Source organism: Heterodontus francisci, chromosome 3, assembly GCF_036365525.1.
Source record: "Heterodontus francisci isolate sHetFra1 chromosome 3, sHetFra1.hap1, whole genome shotgun sequence".
In the NCBI taxonomy this organism is placed as follows: domain Eukaryota; kingdom Metazoa; phylum Chordata; class Chondrichthyes; order Heterodontiformes; family Heterodontidae; genus Heterodontus; species Heterodontus francisci.
The window spans coordinates 86682681-86704782 of NC_090373.1; the positions used below are offsets into that span (position 1 = coordinate 86682681).

The 22102-nt window shown below is 40.8% G+C and overlaps 1 protein-coding gene across 4 annotated transcripts in view; it reads left to right on the top strand.

The window, feature by feature from the left end:
* Positions 1-22102, top strand: part of si:ch211-243j20.2 (uridine-cytidine kinase-like 1) — a 129277-nt gene that overhangs the window by 76194 nt on the left and 30981 nt on the right. For 3 of the 4 annotated variants that reach the window (XM_068024084.1, XM_068024087.1, XM_068024086.1), the window contains 3 exons: positions 4331-4520; positions 9233-9294; positions 16641-16660. In XM_068024084.1, the coding sequence (XP_067880185.1) occupies positions 4331-4520; positions 9233-9294; positions 16641-16660 (272 nt within the window). Of the gene's footprint in view, positions 1-4330; positions 4521-9232; positions 9295-15433; positions 15451-16640; positions 16661-22102 lie in introns of all 4 variants that reach the window. The other variant, XM_068024085.1, reaches the window with a different exon arrangement.

Here is a 22102-nt window from a genome sequence, read left to right on the forward strand (position 1 = left end):
AGTTTTCTTCACTCAGTGCTGAGATGAGCAGTATTTGCTGCTATCATAGAACCATGCAATAGTACAGCACAGAAGGAGGCCATTTGGTTTATCGAGTCTGCGCTGGCTCTTTTGAAGAGTAAACTAGTTTGTTCCACTCAGCGTTCCTCTGATTTTCTTTGTTTGGTATGCTGGGCCTAGTCATTTCAGTGCATAGAATCCTTTACAATTTTTGTGCAGCTGCATGCCTATGGTATCTCAAAGGGGACAACTTGTAAGCTGCCTCCATGGTAACTTCTGGGTTGCTGCTCAGCCAGAGGAACTTGGAGGAAACTTTGGTCCTACTTGCTTGCTCACTCTCCATATCCCTGCAAGTTTTTCTCCTTCAATTATTTATCCAGTTCCTTTTGAAGGCTACTATTGAACCTAGCCACCACCTTTATAGGCAGTGCATTCCAAATCCTAGTTCTTCCTCATGTCGCCACTGGGTCTTTTGCCAAGCACCTTTTAAATCTATGCCCTCGCTTATCAAACACCTCCCTGGAAAATTTCCTATTGGCCTTCTCTGCTCTAAGGAGAACAACCCGAGCTTCTCTAATCTATCCACATAACTATAATTTCTCATCCTGGAATTATTTAGTAATTCTCATCTGTACCCTCTCCAAAGCCTTCATACCCTTCCTAAATGTGGTGCCTGGAATTGGACACAATACTGCAACTGGTGCTGAACTCGTGTTTTATATAAGTCTGGCGTAACTTGCTGGCTATTCTACTCTATGTAGCTTTTCATAAAGTCCGGGATTTCATGTGCTTTATTAACCTGTCCTGTCACATTCAGATATTTGTGCGCAAGCACCCCCAGGGTGTCTCTTCTTGCCCTCCCCACCCCTGCCCTTTAAACTTGTACCATTTAGCATGTATTTTCTCTCATTCTTCCTACCAAAATGCACCACCACATTTTTCTGTGTTGAATTTCATCAACCATGTGTTTGCCCATTCCACAAGTCTGGAGATATCCTCTTGAAGTCTACGACCATCGTTCTCACTATTTACTACACTTTCAAGTTTGTGTCATCTGCATATTTTGAAATTGTACCCTGTACCCCCAAGTCCAAATTATTAATGTATGTCAAAAACAGCAATATGTCCAAAACAGCAGTAGTCCAGGTACTGAAACTTGGGGAACTCTACTGTATACCTCTCCTGAGTCCAAAAAGCAACCTTTCACCACAACTCTGTTTTCTATCCCTCAGACAATTTTGTATCCATGCTGCATCTGCCCCTCTCATCCCAGAAGTTGCAATTTTGCAAACAGGACTATTATGTGGTACTTTATCAGTTGCCTTATGAAAGTCTATATACACAACGTCAACTGCACTGCCCTCATCCACCTTCTCTGTTACATCATCAAAAAACTCAGTCAAGTTAATCAAACACCAAAGTAAAATACTGCAGATGCTAGAAATATGAAATAAGAACAGAAAATGCTGTAAATACTCAGCAGGTCAGACAGCATCTGTGGAGAGAGAGAAATAAGAGTTAATGTTTCAGATCAAAAACTTTTTATCAGTCAAATATGATTGCCCTTAACAAATCCATGCTGTCTCTCCTTTATTAGTCCATGCTTGTCCAGGTGCCTCTTAATTTTCTGCTGGGTTATTGTTTCTAAAAACTTGCTCACCACTGACATTAAACTGACCTGCCTGTAATTGCCAGATTTATCCTTCTCTTTTTTTTTGAACAAGGATGTAACATTTTCAGTCCTCCAGTCCTTGGGCATCACCCCTGTATCTAAGGAAGATATTAAGGTAGACGCCAACACCTCTGCACTTTCTACCCTTAGTTCCCTCAGTTACCTAGATCGGGTGACTTATCCATTTTAAATGCTCCCTGTCTTTCTAGTACCTCTTTATTTTTAATCTCATCCACTATCCTGGCAGCCTCCTCGTTTACCATAGCTTTGGCAAAGTGCTCTTCCTTGGTAAGCATTGATACAGAATATATATTTCGTACGTCAGCCATGCCTCTGGCTCCACCAATAGATCTCCATTTTGGTGCAATTAAGTTATAGCTGCAATGATAAGTGGAAGCTGACTGCAATATAGTTAATGCAGTAGTATGAATATTATGCCTGGGAAAGAAAGCTTATGCTTTCATGCTGCTGTTTGAGTGAAGCAATGGAGACTGGAGTGAATACAGCAATGGTGTGTGTTAGGGATATTGTAGGAAGGTCAAGGAAAATGCTTGAATACCAACTTTTAAACACTTTATCCAGCAGTAGTTAAAAATAATTTTGAGCTGATTTTGTTAGCCTTTTGAAAGGGTTTAAGTGAAGTTTATTTTTAAAGCAGTAATCTCATTGTTGGCATGTCCTGTGACTTAAGTTTAGATCTTAGTTGGAACTGATATTCATGCAAGGAGATCCCCAAAGTGGCAAGTGTGGGGACCATAGACTGAGTGATTTGTGGGGAGATATCCAAAGTGTAGACTGTCTCACAAGCCTGATCATGAATGTTAGCGTGGATTGAAGTATTAATAATGCAATGCATGGATTAGATGGTTCCCTTTTTGGTAATCTATTTTTAAATTGATTTCTTGCAAGCACTGCAGTGAAGGTCTCTGCGTGTTCAGAGCCTTACATAACCATCATTATAGCTGGGCATGCCACTAATACTTGGGTGTCCATTGATGCCAGATTTTTTTTTACAGATTCCATAAATTCACGAGGATGGAAGTGAATGCAGGCAGCCACTTTTCTCAAGACTAACTTGCTTGCAGTAGAAGTTTTTTATTATTGCTTTTGTTGGCAGGATTGTATAATATTGAAATAAAAGCAAAATACTGCGGATGCTGGAAATCTGAAATAAATTGTATAATATTGAGTTAGTGAACATATATGAAAATGTTTAGTGTTGTGAAAGCAACTTAACTGCTGACTCATTGAGGCCAATTAGAGGAAAAGTTTCTCTGCAAATGTATAATACTGTAATTACAAGAAACATCATAAGGATTGTTTTAATTTCAAATGTATAAGTAGAAATGATAAATATAAGGCTTTTTCAAGGGAGATTCACATTTGATTTTGATATTTACTTTAGTGTATCCACAGAATTATTCGGTAGTTATATCACTTTACCTCAGATATTTGAGTGACAGTCAGCTCAGCCTTAGCTACTTGTATTAAATGAAATGACGAATCAAATATTGTGACACAGATAACAAGAGGGGAATGTATACAGCAAGCTTAGCATTATCCCATAAATCCATAAATGCTTGATTTTGTTTCATTTGTTGGAATAATATTTCTTCCTGCATTGAAATTGTAGTGACTTTTTTCATTCCTGTCTTCCAAAACCCATAGTGGCCCAGACTATAACATATTAGATATTATTGCTCCTGAAGCACATGACATAGAAGACTGTGTGCACATTGTGCATGCTAAAGTGATGTTGGATTATTGCATTTAAAAAAAAAATAACCTAGTTGGGGAATAAGAGCTTAGTATCTGAGCGTGAAGCGATCTTGTTTATAGACTCACAAATATGAATAGAAAACCATACGGAAATATGTTACTTGTACAGTGCAAAATGATTTTTAAAAAAACACAAAATAGGAAGTAGTTGGGGAAGACCACAAGCAGATTTTGTTGACCAGGAAAAAGAAAATTAGGAGAACAGTTGGAGAATAACGTGTTATTTATATCTCAATATGCAGAGACGGAGGTTATATTCTTAATTTTCCTTACAGGTATTAAAACGAAGGCAATTCAAAAATGGTACAAAATTGTCCAATACTTACATAATGGGATTGCAAGAATTAACAGTGTGCCATGTAGAAGTTGAAATTTAACATGTAAAGCTGCCATCTCTGTTCCTGGGTAGGGAAAGAAAAAGATATGGCAGAAGTTCCTGGTTGCTGCTATCCAATGATCTTTGCTGAAATTGTTATGAGATTTTTTTTTTATGGAAGAGGAAGATCAAGACAGCAGTGATTGTGCAAACTTACTACATTTTCATGAATAATTCAAAACCCACATACATCCCTTGTAGTGTATAATAATCAATGGTAATGGTGCATCAGAAATATTATTTTAGGCCAAATGGTATCCTCCTGTATTATTCTATGGTTCTATGATTCGTTTTGTGCTATATAGTTACAGCATAGACTTTCCTTTGCAACCAATATAAACATCTACTACACAAGCAAAATATCTTGGTATTGCTGGATTTCATTACGTCAGTAGAAACAATGTAGGGGTAATGTAAAATAAAACATGGTAGACTTTTTTTCACTTGTTCAAAATGATGGAATTTCTTTTGAAATATATATTTTAACTTTTGTCTTTCTTTAGCTTTTGGATATGAAAGTTTTTGTGGACACTGACTCTGACATAAGACTTGTCCGACGCTTAAAAAGAGATATATCCGAAAGGGGTCGTGACATTGTTGGTGTCATCAAACAGTACAACAAGTTTGTCAAGCCTGCCTTTGAGCAGTACATCGAGCCAACTGTACAGCTCTCAGACATTGTAGTTCCTCGAGGTAAGAATCGCCTGTACAGTTATCTGGGCTTTAGTCATTTCAGTGGCTGATCTGAAAAATGCAAGAATTGGAAAAATATGCCTGGTTTCTTTTGTGTAAAGGCTTATGTTGTAAAGATAGAGCACTGTACATATGTAAGTTATGAGTGAGGCTCAGGGGAAGGGAGTAGAGAACAGAACAGAATCTTAGCCATGGTACTTTTGAACTCTGGGTCATAAAATTAAAATATGACAACTTGCAAATGGACCACCTTCGACTGCAGGGACAATGCCGCATCTTCATGGAAACCTCTTGTTAGTTTCTCTTTGATGACTTGCCTGCTTATGATTGTTGGAGATGCCACTGATCTACCCTGTCATAGTAACTTCTATTTTGGTGGAATGTGAACCCCAAAGCACTAGCAAAAAAATCCCAGAATTCTATGGTATAAAAATGGAATTTGACTTTATTCACTAAACTAGTGGACCAAAAATTAAAAAAAGAATCCCTTTGAGTTTTAAGCATTTCTAATTTGCCCAATAGAGAGTACAACAGAAATCAAAAGTCTTTTAATTAGTAGGTATTTATCCTTTGACCTCACCTCTAAATTCTATTTCTTCATCAAGTGCTCATTGACACTAGAAATGAGGCAAGGCCCAAAAATTTTGGAGAATTCTCTTAGAAATGAAGGACATAATCTCATCACAGCCTTCGTCCAAACATGGACAAAAGAGCTGAACTCGAGGTGAGAGTGACTGCCCTGGATATCAAGGTAACATTTGACTGAGTGTGGCATCAAGGAGCCCTAGCCAAATTAGAGTCAATGGTAATCGAGGGGAAAACTCTTCAGGTTGGAGTCATACCTAGCATAAAGGAAGATGGTTGTGGTTGTTGGAGGCCACTCATCTCAGCCCCAGGACATTGCTGCAGGAGTTCCTCAGGGTAGTGCCCGAGGACCAACCATGTTCAGCTGCTTCATCAATGACCTTCTTTCCACCATAAGGTCAGAAATGGGATGTTTGCTGATTGTACGATTTTCAGTACCATTCGCAACTCCTCAGATACTGAAGCAGTCACTATCCATATGCAGCAAGACCTGGACAACATTCAGGCTTGCTCTGGACAACATTCACGCCAAACAAGTGCCAGGCAATGACAAACTCCAATAAGAGAGAATCTAACCATCTCCCCTTGACATTCAACGGTATTACCGTCGCTGAATGCCCCACTATCAACATCCGGGGGTTACCATTGACCAGAAACTGAACTGGGGCAGCCACATAAATACTGTGGCTACAAGAGCAGGTCAGAGGCTGAGTAAACCACCTCCTGACTCCTCCAAGCCTGTCCACCATCTATAACCGGGTTGTCCAACAATGGCCTGTGGGCCAGAATCTGGTCCACCGAAGGTTTTCATCCGGCCCGCCAGTCTGCCTGTGGCTCAGCTCTGATTGACAGCTTCCCTGTACGTCAGGCGGAGTGGGTGGGCGGGACCTATGTCTGACAGGTGGGGGACCCCTGTATGATAATGGTCACTCTCGGTGACTGACGGGCTGCCTGAATGAGGTTCGCACTGATTGGTGGAATGTGGCGCAGGTGCAGAGGGATCAGCTGTCCTGGGATCCGCTATCCCTGCTGCTTTCGTGTGGTTCAGTAAATGTCCTGTATCCTGCACACTGGGTGGGATCCCGCCTCCACTTGCCCCAGCTTAAATAAAACAGGCATGGTAAGTATCTGATTCTGCGAACGGCTGCTGGGGGGAGTGCAGAGCAGGTAGCAGGGAGCACAAAGCGAGGGTGAGCGAGACATGGAGGAAGAGGGGGAGAGAGGGCGATTGTGGAGGGGGAGGTGGGGGAGAGAGACACACATACACAGCGCGGGGAGAGCGATATCAAGATCTGGCCTGACAGATGGACAGCTATCCGGGATACTCCACGTCGTTGCATCAAGTTTGCGGGCAGAGATTGACTACTTATGCAAACAAAAACAATGCCAGGTATGTCACTAAATCAGTGTTCAATATGGTGATGAGAAAGTAAGTCAATACATTTTATCTTCTCATTTAAAGCTTCACAAAAATCCAAATTTGTTGTGTGATTAATAGTAAGATAAATTTTTAATGCCTTTATCTTTCTGAAATTGTCTCACCGGCCCCCTATGGAGGACAAAAATTGTAATGTGGCCCCCCCCCCCACGCAAAAAGGTTGGCACCCCTGAATCACAAGGCACAATTTAGGAGTATGATGGAGTACTCCACTTGCCTGGATGAGTGCGGCTCCAACAACACTCAGGAAGCTCGACGCCAGCCAGGACAGCCACTTGATCGGCACCCCATCCACCACCGACACACAGTGGCAGCAGTGTGTACCATCTACAAGGTACACTGCAGCAACTCACCACGCCTCCTTCAACAGCGCCTTCCAAACCCGTGACCTCTTCCACCCACAAGAACAAGGACAACAGAAACATGGGAACCCCACCACCTGCACGTTCCCCTCCAAGTCACACACCATTCTGACTTGGAAATTTATCGCCGTTCCTTCTGTCCCTGGATCAAAATCCTGGAACACCCTTCCTAACAGCACTGTGGATGTACCCTTCACCAAATGGACTGCAGCGGTTCAAGAAGGCAGCTCACCACCACCTTGGGCATTTAGGGATGGACAACAAATCCTGGCCTTGCCAGAGACACCACATCCTGTGAAAGAATTACAAAAAGTATTTCACTATTGACCTTCCTTCTATACCTTCAATACACTAGTGGTGTAATGATAAGCTTAATTGATTTGAGGTAAAGCATACACAGAGCAAGCACAGATCGTGGCCTTGCAGACAGATGATGTAGAAACATAGAAAAAAAGGAGCAGGAGTAGGCCATTCAGCCCTTCGAACCTGCTCCGCCATTCAATACGTTCATGGCTGATCATCCAAACTCAGTACCCTGTTCCCATTTTCTCCCCGTATCCCTTGATCCCTTTAGCTCTAAGAACTATAACTCTTGAATATATTTAATGATTTAGCCTCAACTGCTTTCTGTGGAAGAGAATTCCACAGGTTCACCACTCTGAGTGAAGAAATCCCTCCTCATCTCAGTTCTGAATGGTTTATCCTTAGACTGTGACCCCTGGTCCTGGATTCCTGTGCCATCGGGAACATCCTTCCTGCATCTCGTCTGTCCAGTCCTGTTAGAAATTTGTAGGTTTCTATGAGATCCCCTCTCATTCTTCTAAACTCTAGCGAATACAAACCTAATCGATCCAATCTCTCTTCATACGTCAGTCCTGCCATCCCAGGAATCAGTCTGGTGAGCCTTCGCTGCACTCCCTCCATAGCAAGAACATCCTTCCTCTGATAAGGAGACCAAAACTGCACACAATACTCCAGATGTGGTCTCATCAAGGCCTTGTATAATTGCAGCAAGACTTCTTTGCTCCTGTACTCTAATCCTCACGCTATGAAGGCCTACATACCATTTGCCATCTTAACTGACTGCTGCACCTGCATGCTTACTTTCAGTGACTGGTGCACCAGGACACCCAGGTCTCGCTGCACCTCCCCCTTTCCCAATCTATAGCCTTTCAGAAAATTTGCCTTTCTGTTTGTGCCACCAAAGTGGATAACCTCACATTTATCCACATTTTACTGCATCTGCCATGTATTTGCCCACTCACTCAACCTGTCCAAATCACACTGGAGCTTCTCTGCATTCTCCTCGCAGCTCACACTCCCACCCAGCTTTGTGTCGTCTACAAACTTGGATTTATTACATTTAATTCCCTCATCTATATCAATATATATTGTGAATAGCTGGGGTCCTAGCACTGATCCCTGCGGTACCCCACTAGTCACTGCCTGCCACTCGGAAAAAGACCCATTTATTCCTACTCTTTGTTACCTGTCTGCCAACCAGTTCTCTATCCATGTCAGTACCTTACCCCCAATCCTATGTGCTTTAATTTTGCACGGTAGGACCTTATCAAAAGCCTTCTGAAAGTCCAAATACACCACATCCACTGGTTCTCCCTTATCTATTCTACTAGTTACATCCTCAAAAAATTCCAGTAGATTTGTCAAACATGATTTGCCTTTCGTAAATCCATGTTGACTTTGTCCGATCCTGTCACTGTTTTCCAAGTGCTCTGCTATTACATCTTTTATAATGGACTCTAGCATTTTCCCCACTACTGATGTCAGGCTAACCGGTCTATAATTCCCTGTTTTCTCTCTGCCTCTTTTTTTTAAATAGTGAGGTTATATTAGCTACCCTCCAATCTGTTGGAACTGTTCCAGAGTCTATAGGAATTTGAAAAATGACCAGCAATACATCTACTATTTCTAGGGCCACTTCATTAAGCACTCTGGGATGTAGATTATCAGGCCCTGGGGATTTATTGGCCTTCAATCCCATCAATTTCCCTAACACCATTTCCCTAATACTGATTTCATACAGTTCCTCCTTCTCACTAGACCCTGTGTTCCCCAACATTTCTGGGAGGTAATTTGTGTCCTCCTTTGTGAAGACAGAACCAAACATGCTAGATGCCAGAGTCTCCATTGGTTGGCACCAAATGAAATTAATTTTGGAAAAGGTGAAACCCACAGCACAGAGCTTGCTTTTCTTTGTGGCTATGTTTCTTCAAGGCCAGCAGCGAGCACAGTCACTTCACTGCTGACTGCAAAATCTGGACTGATATGTTTTTAAAATTTTCACATTTGCATCTCTATTTTGTCAGGTGGAGAAAACTTTGTTGCCCTTGACCTGATTGTCCAGCACGTCCACAGTCAGCTGGAAAAGGTAGGTACGACTCATTGTTATTCTAAAATGGTAATCATATGTGCCTATTTTTTCTTTTACACAATATGCTTATCCTTAATAAAATGCTGTTTTCTTGCATGTTTTTTTATTTTGAAAAATTGGAGTAATATTTCACATTATTACATGCTCTTAGTTATATGGTTACATTGACTAATATGTTTGCCATGAGTGTACACTCTTCTCTCACTAATGGTGCAAATTTAGCCCAGCAGCAGAACACACCTAATATTACAGAGCATTTGCATATGGTTTGCTGATCTGAGATTCCGAAAGAGGTCCATTTCATATCACGAAATGAGTAACTGAGATGCTAATTAATCAAAAGATGCACGAATAGGTTTTATGCTTTTGTGCTCCTGACATGAAGCTTCACAGGCTGGGAATTAGCCAGGATAAGATTGGAACACATTGAATTCTCAAGTAAAGCAAAGTTTTGGGAACTGTTGAGCAGTATTGTCATAATTTTTGTTGTTAAAGCAGTTGATATGTTTTCGTCTTCATTCAGCATCTTCCACACATTGCTAAAGTGGGGTGGCAGATGACCAGATTCTCTCTGAATGAAAATCACATAAAGGCAACCTCCTTTTAAGAGTTTTTGAAGTTAGCAGGTAAATTTGAACCTTAAGGGTGCAGAACTGATATAGTGTGTCAGACAGCCCCGATGCACCTCAGCCAGCTATCCTTTCCACTTATTTAAGATAGTTGCAACTCTCCTCTTACCTGGCCCTGGTCTAAGGTTACTATGCTGCTTCTCTCCCTTTTTTTTTCTCCCCACTCAGGCTTGTTTTGAGACTCAGCAGATCTGGCAACATCTGTGGAGAGAGAAACACAGTTAACATTTAAGGTCTTTGACCTTTCATGAGTTCTGATGAAAGATCACAGACCTGAAATATTAACTCTGTTTCCCTCTCCATAGATGCTGCCAGACCTGCTGAGTATTTCCAGCACTTTCTGTTATTTCAGATTTCCAGCATCTCAGTATTGTTTTGAGACTTGCCTCCTATGCCCTCCACTTGACTCCTGGCCGCATAATAACTTTTTCTTTGGCTTACTGACATAATCAGTGGCTCCCTTTTATCTGCTTATAAAACTGGCATCATCCTGCTCCTTACAAAGCCCCCTCAGCTACTGCCCCATCTTTAAGCTCTCTTTTTTCCTAAGATTTTCAAGCGTACCATTGTCATCAAGATCCACGTCCACCTTTCTCGTTATTCCGTGTTTAAATCTCTTCAGTCTGGTTTCTAACCCACTGAGCTAGTCTTGGTCAAAGTCTCCAATGATATCCTTTGTGACTGTACTGTGGTGTGCTATTTATTTTGACCACCTTCTCACCATTTGACAAAATTGACCATTCCATCCTCCTCCAACATCTTGTCCTCATGATACAACAATGTGGCACCATCTCCCCCCTGTGGTGCAACAGTGTGGCATGACACTTTGCTTGGTCATACCCTTAACTGTCTCAAAGCAGCAGCATGTCTCTGACAAAAATTTATCTTCCTACTTTATATTGTGACCCTGGAAAGCCCAAAGATTATGCCGTTGGCCCCTTTATTTCTTATCTACGTGCTGTCTCTTGGTGATAACAATTGTTGGTATGGAATTGGTTTCCAAACGTATAGTAATGTCCTTGCCCCATAGCCACCATTCTCTGTTCCAATATGACTGCTGTGGATAAACCCGAATGTTTTCTAAGAAACATCGATTTCTTCCCAAAACACTATTCTGTAGCTCCTGAATCTGTTTCCCTTCTTGGCTGCTTATGTTGGTTGAACCTGATGGTGTGCAACATTAAGAGTTCTTTTGACCCTGGACTGAGCATTAACACATGTCCCTTCTATCTCCAAAATGCTTATTTTCACCTCCACACACGCTTTTCTCGATTCAATCTCTACATTACAAGCATTGCTGGTCTCCCTGCCCTCACTGGCCTTCTCTGTCTCTCCATCCCCAATGCATCGAATTCAAAATCCTCATTTATATGTCCCTCCAGTAACTTGTCCCACTCTTTCTCCGAAACCTCCTCCAGCCCTATGTCAGTCCGTAACCTCCATTCTTCCAATTCTGTCCTCCTTTGTTTGTCTACTCTGCTTTTAGTTGCAGACCCATCAACTGTCTTTGTCTATATTCTGGAAGACTCTTAAACCCTTACTACTTATTGCCCACTTTTAAAAGCCTCCTTCAAAATTGCATCCTTGACCATCTCTTCAATTGCTTCCACTACTTTTCTCCAATGCTTGGTGTTACGCTCACTTGTATGAAGCATGTTGAGACATTTTACTACATTAAAAACTATAGAAATGGAAGTGGTTATTAAGACTTCCTTCTGAGACCACCTCTTCCATCTTGAAGTACTGCTTGAGTCTGTCTCCAACGATGTGGAGAATGCAGAATTAAGGGCAATTAGCTTGTAGAATCATCTTAGTTTTGCAAAGTAAACATTCTTCATATACTGCACTACTACCCTGCTATCTCTCAGATCTTGTATGGAGGGCATTTAATAGACTTTTTTTTCTCCCGCGCATGACTTCAGGCAAAAATGAACTGGCACGACTGTTGTGAAACTAGCCCTTTCATACTACACACAGCCATGCTCCCAGTGTTATACAAACATCTTAAAGGAAGGTTTCCCTTGTGTGATTTTAATCCTGCATAAATTGAGTCACTCTTCATTGTGTGGAAGGTGCATTCTTCTAAGAATTAATATCCTATAGATAGCTAATCTTACTAAATTTGAGTGTATTATTATACCAGATGTTGTCTTGAAGTTGCTGTTTAGATAAAGCGGTTGCATTTAAAAAGAAAATCCCAAAGCCGCATTTTACTCAACATTTTCCTTTGTTAATTTTGGTTTTTTTTAACGGCATCTTCTTGCACTGATGAACATGGCATTTGGTATATTTGTTTGAAACCTTTGATTACTGAATACTATATGCATTTTCGAATGCACCTTTACTGTGTGAAGATTATTAATAAAAATGTATAATATTAAATATCAGAGCATCCTGAGGGAGAGGGTGAACAGGTAAGAGGAGGGATGTGGTCCTGCAGAAAGAATTTAGAGGGCTGGGTAAGAAATTAGCAAGCCCGGCCTCAAAAGTAGTAGCCTCCGGATTACACCCAATGCCACGCGCAAATGAGTGTAGAATTAGGAGGATTGTGCAAATGAACACATGGCTGGACAGATGATGCAGGAGGGAGGGCTTTAGATTCCTGGGACACTGGGGCCAGTTCTGGAGAAGTTGCACCTGAACAGAGCTAGGACAAATTTCCTTGCGGGTGATTTGCTAGTGATATTGGGGAGGGTTTAAACTAACTTGGCAGGAGTTTGGGAACCAGGAGATAATACGAGAGAGGAACACCAAGGTGCACAGAGAATTGGAAGAGACAAACAATACTTGAGTAGAAAATAGAAAAGTATTAGGTGGAGTAAGAGCGAGAGTGTTCGTACTAGAGAAGGGAGTAGTTCCGTATTAGATGGGAGTGGACTGAAAAGGGCTATGAGGAATGCGATGACAGGATTACAATACATGTGTGTAAACACGCAACGTGTGAAGACTAAGGTTGATGAGCTACAGCCACAAATAGCAGTATAGGAATATGATTTAGTAGCAATAACAGAAACATGGCTTAAAATTGGCGATGACTGGGTGCTTAATATATGAGGATAATAAAATGTTCAGAAAAAATAGAGAAGGAAAAAAGGGAGATGGGGTGGCAGTCCTGATTAGGGAAGACATTGCAGGGCTGGAAAGGAAGGATGTCCTTGAAGGGACAAGGGCAGAATCCATTTGATTAGAGTTGAGAAGCAAAAGGTGTATGATCACGCTACTAGGGGTATTCTGTAGGCCTCCAAATAATGAGCAAGCGATAGAGGAGGAAATCACAGATGTGCAAGAAGTACAAAGTGGTGATATTGGGGGATTTTAATTACCCAAATATTAATTGGGATAATTTTATAGTCCAGGGTAAGAAGGAGGAGGAATTTCTGGATTGTGTTCAGGAGAACCTCCTTGATCAGTATGTTCTCACCCAACTAGAAAAGAGGCATAAAAACAAGAAATGCTGGAAATACTCAGCAGGTCTGGCAGCATCTGTGGAGAGAGAAGCAGAGTTAACGTTTCAGGTCAGTGACCCTGAACTGAGTTCTGAAGAAGGGTCACTGACCTGAAACGTTCACTCTGCTTCTCGCTCCACAGATGCTGTCTGACATGCTGAGTATTTCTTGTTTTTATTTTGGATTTCCAGCATCTGCAGTATTTTGCTTTTATTATAGAAAAGAGGCATTGCTGGTTCTGGTGCTGAGAAATGAGGTGGACCAAGTGTCTGTGGGGGAGCACTTGGGTAAAGTTTGAGTTAGTTAAGGACAGCTAGCTTGGAGTTATAAAAAGCACATCATGCTTGACTATTCTAATAGAATTTTTGATGAAGTAGCAGAGAAGCTTGATGAAGGGAATGCAGTGTATGTTGTTTATATAGCTTTTAAAAAAGCATTTGATAAGGTACCACATAAAAGGCTGGTTAACAAAATTGAGGCTTATGGAATGAAGGTCTGTGTCTAATTGGATTAAAAATTGGCTTGAGGGTAGAAAACCAAGTTTTAGTAAATGGTTGCTTTTCAGACTGAGGGATGGTAGTCTATGGTGTTCCCTAAGGAACTGGAACTACTACTTTTTTGTTATATATAAATGACTTAGATCGTGGAATACAGAGTAGAATCTCAACATTTGCCAGTGGCACCAAACTTGGAGTTGCAGCAAACAATGAGGATGATGTGACCCACCTGCAACAGGACATAGAATTTTTTTATTCATTTGTGGGATGTGGGTATCGCTGGCCAGGCCAGCATTTATTGCCCTTCCCTAATTGTCCTTGAGAAGGTGGCGGTGAGCTGCCTTCTTGAACTGCTGCAGTCCATGTGGGGTAGGTACACCAGCGCTGTTAGGAAGGGAGTTCCAGGATTTTGACCCAGATAGGCTAGCAGAATAGGCAGAGAGGTGTCAGTTTTAATTCTGACAAGTGTGAGGTGATGCATTTTATACTTAATGGCACAATTCTAATGAGTGTGCGGAAACAGAGTGACCTAGGGGTATATGTGCATAGATCTTTGAAGGTGGCAGGACATATTGAGAGAGTGGTTAACAAAGTTTGGGCTTTATAAATAGAGGCATTGACTACAAAAGCAGTGAAGTTCTGCTGAGCCTTTATAAAGCTCCGGTTTGGCCCCAACTGGAGTATTGCATCCGGTTCTGGTCACCACACTTCAGAAAGGATGTGAGGGCCCTTGAGTGGGTGCAGAGGAGATTTACCAGAATAGTTCCAGGGATTGAGGAGTGTAGTTACAAAGTTAGGTTGGAAAAGCTATGTTTGTTCTCAAAACAGAAGAGATTGAGGGGAGATTTAATAGAAGTGTACAAGATTATGATGCGCTTAGATAAGTTAGACAAGGAAAAACTGTTCCCTTGAACTCATGGTACAAGGACTAGGGGACACAGATTGAAAGTTTTGGACAAAAGATGCGGGGGGAATGTGAGGAAGCACTTTTTTTATGCAGCGGGTGGTAATGATCACACGGTTGAGGGAAGCAGAAACAATCAATTACTTCAAGAGGAAGCTGAATGGCCACCTGAGAGAAATAGTCTTGCACGGCTATGGGGATTGAGCCGGGGAGTGGAAAAGACTGCATAGCTCTGTGTAGAGCCGGCATGGACTTGATGGGCCGAATGGTGGCCTCCTGTGCTGTATATGATTCTCTCTATGACTATATGCCATAAAATAGAGTTGAAAATAACTCTCAAATTATTACAATTTGCATTTGAGCAAAAAGCATTTATTTTCAGCGTGGATATTCAGGTACCACTCAAATCAATATGAAGTAATATATAATGGAATATTTTAGGAAGAATATCCTCCATCATAACATCAGTTACAAAAGAAGTGAAGATGGGCTATATTCATGGCAAAATGCACACAGATTGCTTTTTTGTACTTGAACAGTTGCAGCTTGATATTGAATGATCCCGCAAATGAGAATGACTTTCATTTTTATTTCTTTCCTCCCATGTGTGGTAATGAAATACTTGATAAATCCTGAACGAATTTACTATAATCACCACAGCGTGAAATCACTGTAAGGTATGACAAGAAGAGTGATGTTTTGAGCCTGCAAAAAGGGAGAAGGAACATGATGAAGCCATAGGCACCACTGATGGCCTTTCAAAAAAGAATAAAATTTAATCTGACTAGAGCTTCTATGTGCCTCAGTCTGTCTTTGTTTCAAGAACCTCCTCCTTCCTTTTTAATAACATGCCAAGGTGTTTAAATGAATAGAGCCAATTTCAAAAACTAGTTATTTCAATGGTATGTTTTCAGCCACAAGTACATAATGTTTTCTGTGCTCAAATTTAATTAATTGCCTGTTATGTATCTTTAAAAAAAAAAGCTGTATTCTACCCAAACTAACTAAAATATATTAAAGCTGATCTTTTGTGGATTGGATCAGTTTGTTCAAATTTATTTAACATTTTCCAAATTTATATAGATAAATATAGTAAATTAGAATTGTATGGAAAATGGAAATGTATTTGTGTCATGGATTTATACTTTAACTCTGGTGCAGAAATATTGTTGTGTTCCTCAAACATAGATTATAAACGCAATTTAATTTACATTTGTGTTCAAGTAAAATATACAGAATTTATAATTAGCACCTATGAAATTGCAAAATACCATCTAAATAGCTAGCACTTGGGTTGTGTCCAAAAATCATTTCGATAAATGTCATGTTCCTTTCTAGAATACTTGAGGTGGGCAATAAATGCAGCCTCACAAGTATCGCTCACATCCCAGCAACAAATTGAAAAATAAATTGATTGTGAAGGAACACTTTTTTTTATAGCTCGTGCGTTTGATGAGGATCTATAGAAAATGCTCTGACTAGTACCTACTGTGAAAATTTTTGGTATTGTTTCCAAGGATAGAGTTTTAGTGAAACTAATTGTATATGAAAAAGTTTATATTGGGGACCAGCACCTGAAGAATTTTGTGATGGGTTTTCCTGAAACTGATTTATGGGCGTAGGGAGATGAGAGGTGATGTCTTATTTTCTGATTTCTTTACAAAATTTATTGGACTATTGTCAGAAAATTGTTCTGTTTTTCTTTCCTGAAATGCCTTGCTTCAAAAATGAATTTTGGACAGCTTCCTAATGCTTTCTCAGTACATATGTGCTTTTCTTTGTGCTAGCACCTAATATAGATGTCTTCTCTTTCTGTCTATGACTATTTCATCAATTGTCTCGCATTGAATAATTCTGAACTGAACAGAGGAAACTTCGCTGGGATATGTGAGGACAACTTGTGTATTTTGAGTTTTGTTTTCAACTCTTAATGTTAATTTGCACTTAGTTTCATTTTTCTTGCTGTTTGGCGTTGTTGCATCTTAAGTTGTTTCTTGTCTTGGCATTCCTCACAAAGTAGTTTTAATAAGTTGGAAGTTTTTTGAATATTAAGGAACTGAGTGAACAAAGAAGTTTGGTTATCAGATGTGTATGCACTGAATTTTGAAGGTATTTTTTATTTATCTTGTGTTTAAAATATGTATTTAAGTGGAGATGGTATTCATTGTGTTTCTTTAAAATTTGGGACAATGCAGTATAAACATGTCAATTCTATTATTTGAGTGCCCTGTTATGAATATTGAAATGGATACAACTGAGTACTCAGCATATTATAGAGGTGTTCTTTGATGTTTGGTTGTGATGAAAAACTAGCCGTGGCTTAGCATTTGCAGAATGCATGAAGTTCCCTTGTTTACACTACTTTAAATGTATCCTAATTAATGAGAAATGATGGCCAATATTCATATTATTGAACAATGTGCACCTAATGGCTAAATATTATTAAAGAAAAGCTTGAGAAATTACTACTTAGGAATATCAGAGAAAGTCTCACCAATTTAATGTCAAATTGACAGCAATCATGGAGGCAGTCACCAGATGAAAGCAGCTCTGGAGAAGTGCAGCTTAATGTCATCAGTATACATGTAGATGTATATACATCTCTGCTTACCTGTGCCTACAGATAATGTTCAGAGGAGTAACTTGTAAATAAGGATGAATCCTTGGGATACTCCAGAGTTGACCTTATGAGAGTTGTGAAGTCATTTCTGGAGATGTGCTTGCTGTATTGGGGGGACACATAGGAGTGGAACTATGCAAGGGCAATTCCACAGGCTGGGGATGTAGTAGAGGGAAAGGGTGTGATCAGCTCATTGAACATTATGGAGAGGTTGAGGCAGACCAAGAGGATTATCATATCAACCACTTTGGACTGAGAAGTGAGTTTAGATGAAATTGTGAGAGACTCTGCAGGGAGCTGAAATGCAGTGGTGTATCTAAGGGCTTTGGAAAGAACATAACATAAGAAATAGGAAGAGGAGTAGCCCATTTGGCACCTAAAGCCTGCCCTGCCATTCAGTAAGATCTTGGTTGATCTGATCGTGGCCTCAACTCCACTTTCCTGCCTGCCCGCCCCATAACCCTTGACTCCCTTGTAGATCAAAAATCTGTTGAACTCAGCGTTGAATATATTCAATGACTAGTCTCTACTGCTTTCTGGGGCAGAGAATTCCATAGATTAACAACTCTCTGAGAGAAGAAATTCCTCCTAATTTCTGTCTTAAATGGGAGACCTTTAATTCTGAAATTGTGCCCCCTAATTCTAGATTCCCCCACGAGGGGAAACCTCTAAGCATATACCCTGTCAAGCCCCATCAGAATCTTATATCTTTCAATAAGATCACCTCTCATTCTTCTAAACTCAATGAGTATCAGCCTAACCTGCTCAAACTTTCCTTATAAGACAACCCCTTCATCCCAGGAATCAACCTAGTGAACCTGCTCAGAACTGCCTCCAATGCTAGTAACAGTACTCTAGGTCTGGTCTCACCAGCACCCTGTAGCAAGACTTCCCTACTTTTCTACTCCATCCACCTTAGAATAAAGGAAAGGGAGGGATAGACATGGAGCAGTAGTCGGAGAGGATGGGCCATGGGTGACCTTTTTGGGAGTGGAATGATAGTCGGTGAGAACTGTGTTGGGAAATGAAGGGCTTTGGGAGATCGTGAGTGACTTGGGGGGAACAAAGGTACCAATGACAAGTGAGGGAACTGTTGACCACCTGAACACATCAGTTTGCCAGTTATATTTGTTGACTATCAAATATCTTCTAAATGTTTTACTGTAGCTTTTTGTCCCTCGATATTACTGTTTATAGGAGCAAATTTTTGACATGTATCCTTTCTGTAGTTTAGCTTTAATACCTGGCAATACTTTGGATTGCAAAAAATTAAAACTATTGAGGCCCTCTTTTTACTGCATTCCTGCCTTGAAAAAAATATATACATTTCAAATACAGTCATAGGATTCCATTTAAAGATGCTTTTATTGCACTACAGGAGTAGAATAACTTGTATATGAAGTAGGTATTTCCATATATTGCTTCCACAGTTCATTTTAGTGAGCCATCCCATCTCAGGTTGTCCTCCAATGGAAAAGCAAATCAAAAATATGCACATCATACAAACTGTTTTAATCAGGATAGACCTATAGATCATGGCACAGATGGCAGAAAATTGCCATAAGTAATTTTTTGTTAGTACGTTTGAACTGTGTATGCAATATTCTCTGCAGAGTGCAATTATCCCTGTAACTGATAAACGTACCCGCCTTGCTAATCAGAGCAACAATTGATGCTTGTTTAAATTACTTGCATAAGAATTAGGTCAGAAACTATATAAGGAAGGAAATTCTGAAGTACATGTGCATTTTGATGCCATATATACTCAGATACAGAACAATCTGTGTGTAAGACAAGTACGTAACAGCAACTTCCATTTATATAGCACCTTAAACAGAAAAATATCTCGAGGCATTTCCAATGTAGAAGGGAAAGATTTGGGGGCCCAGCCAACAAAAGAATTTGAGAATGACCAAAAGCTTGATCAAAGAAATAGATTTTAAAGTGAGTCTTAAAGATGAAGAAGAATGTGGACGAGGTTTAGTGAGCTAATTCTAAAGTGTGGAGCCAAGATGGCTGAAACCAAGCTGCCTATGGTGGGGGGGAAGGATAGGGGATGCACAAGAGGCAGGGTTCACAGCAAGATAAAATTCAAGGAGAAGGGGGTTCTTGGCCTGGCAGAAGTTGGCGATTGAGCCAGTTCAAGCCACGATTGGCAATAAACACAAACATGAGAATTTTATATTTGAGGTATTGGGGGAGTCTCCCAGTATAGGGCAGAAGCCTTTTGCGCACTGTCGCTAGCAGCCTGAGAACATTGCCCTTTTAATTTTCCTACCACTGCAGCAGCCCCTCCCCCACCCCTGTGGCTTCACCGACTGCTGCCACAAGGAAGTCTCCAGATCACTGACAGCCTTCTTTTCCAAACAACCGCCCCCACCCTGCCCCTTACAAAGACTGGAGGACACAGATTGACGGTTTTGGGTAAAAGATGCAGGGGGAATATGAGGAAGAACCTTTTTACGCAGTGTGTGGTAATGACTTGGAACTTGCTGCCCACTAGGGTGGTGGAAGCGGAGACAATCAATCAATGGTTTTTAAAAGAAACTGGATTAAACTGCATCATCAGTTAATAGGAACAGTTTTTCCTTGTCTAACTTATCTAAGCCTGTCATAATCTTGTACTCCTCTGTCAAATCTCCCCTCAATCTCCTTTGTTTCAGTGAGAACAACCCTAGCTTTTCCAACCTAACCTTGTAACTAAAACCCCCATCCCTGGAATCATCTTGGTAAATCTCCTCTGCACCCGCTCAAGGACCCTCACGTCTTTCCTAAAGTGTAGTGACCGTTATTGGATGCGACAGTCCAGTTGGGGCCTAACAGCTTTATAAAGGTTCAGCATAACTTCCTGCTTTTGTACTGAATGCCTCTATTTATGAAGCTCAAGATCCCATATGCTTTGCTAACCACTCTCTCAGTATGTCCTGCCACCTTCAAAGATTGATGCACGTTTACCCTGGGTCCCTCTGTTCCTGCACACTCTTTAGAACTGTGCCATTAATTCTATATTACCTCACTCTATCCCTTCTGCCAAAGTGCACCACCTCACTCTTCTGTGTATTAAATTCAATTTACCACTTGTCTGCCCATTCTGCTGGCCTATTTATGTCCTATTGCAATTGATTTGTATCACCCTCACTATTTGCCACTCCTCCAAATTTGGTATCATCGGCAAATTTTGAAATGCAACTTTGTATGTATATATATATATAAAAAAAGCAGTGGTCCCAGCAATGACCCTTCAGGGAGCATTGCTGTCTACCATCCTGCAGTCTGAAAAACAGTTTACTACAACTCGCTGTTTTCTGTCCTTGAGCCAACCTTTTATCCAACTGGACACTAACCCTCCTATTCCTTGAGTCTCAGTTTTGTTTAACCAGCCTTTTATGTGGTACTTTTTCAAATGCTTTCTTAAAATACATATAGATAACATTCACCACATTCCCTTCATCAACCTTCTGTTACTGCATCAAAAAATTCAATTAGAATGGTCAAGCAAAATCTGACCTTTACAATTTCATGTTGGCTCTCCTTAATTAACTCAAGCCTCTCCAAGTGCCAGTTGATATTTCCCCACTCCGCCCCCCTGATTATTGTTTATAAAACCTTACCCACTACTGATAAACTAACTGGCACGTAGTTGCTAGGACTGTCCTTACATCCTTTCTTGAATAAGGGTGCCACATTTGCCACTCTCCAATCCTCTGGCACCTCCACTGTATCTAGGGAATATTGGAAGATTATGGCAAGCACTTCCACTATCTCCACCCCACTTCCTTTCTCAACCTGGGATGCAAACCATCCGGACCAGGTGACTTATCTACCCTCAGCCTAGCCAGCCTTTTCAGTACCTCCTCCCTCTCACTTTTTACCCTATCCACTGCCTCTACCCTCTCCACTTCTTCTGATATTTTGTCAGATTCCTTTCTCTTACTAAACACTGGTACAAAGTACTCATTAAATATTCTATCCTTGACCTGCGCCTGTAAGCCTATATTAACCCTCTTTGTCCCTAATAGGCCGCACTCCACCTCTTATTACCTGCGTACTATTTGTATGCCGGTAGAAGATTTTTGGGTTCCCTTTTATGTTGACTGCCATTCTATTCTCATATTCTCCTGTCAGTCATATTTTTCTGTTCACCTCCTCTCTCAACTTAATTGTACTTGTCCTGGTTCTCACTTGATGAGTTCACCTGACATGCATCATACATTCACTTTTTTTTTTGTTTCATCATAATCTCTATCTCCCTTGTCAACCAAGGAGCCCTGTTCTTGGTTACCCGACCTTTCGCTCTTGTTGGAATGTACGTAGCCTGTACCTGAAGCATCTCTTTGAGATAACCCATTGTTCCGATACAGCTCTTCCTGTCAGTCTTTGGCTCCATTCTGTCCTAGCTAGATCCCTACTCATCGCATTGAAATTAGCTCTTTTCCAATCTAGACATTCCACGTTATATTGTTCCTTGCTTTTCTGCATTACTAGTCTAAATGTTATGATCTGATGATCACTTTTACCCGTGTACTCCCTCACAGCCACTTGGTCCCCCCCCTCCCCCTCTCGCCCTCCCTCTCTCTATAGAATACCCCTGGTAGTGTCTTCATACACCTTTTGCTACTCTACCCAGATGGATTCTGTCCTTGCCCTCTCAACGACAACCCCTCTTTACAACACTACAATATATTCCCTAATCAGTACTGTCACCCAAC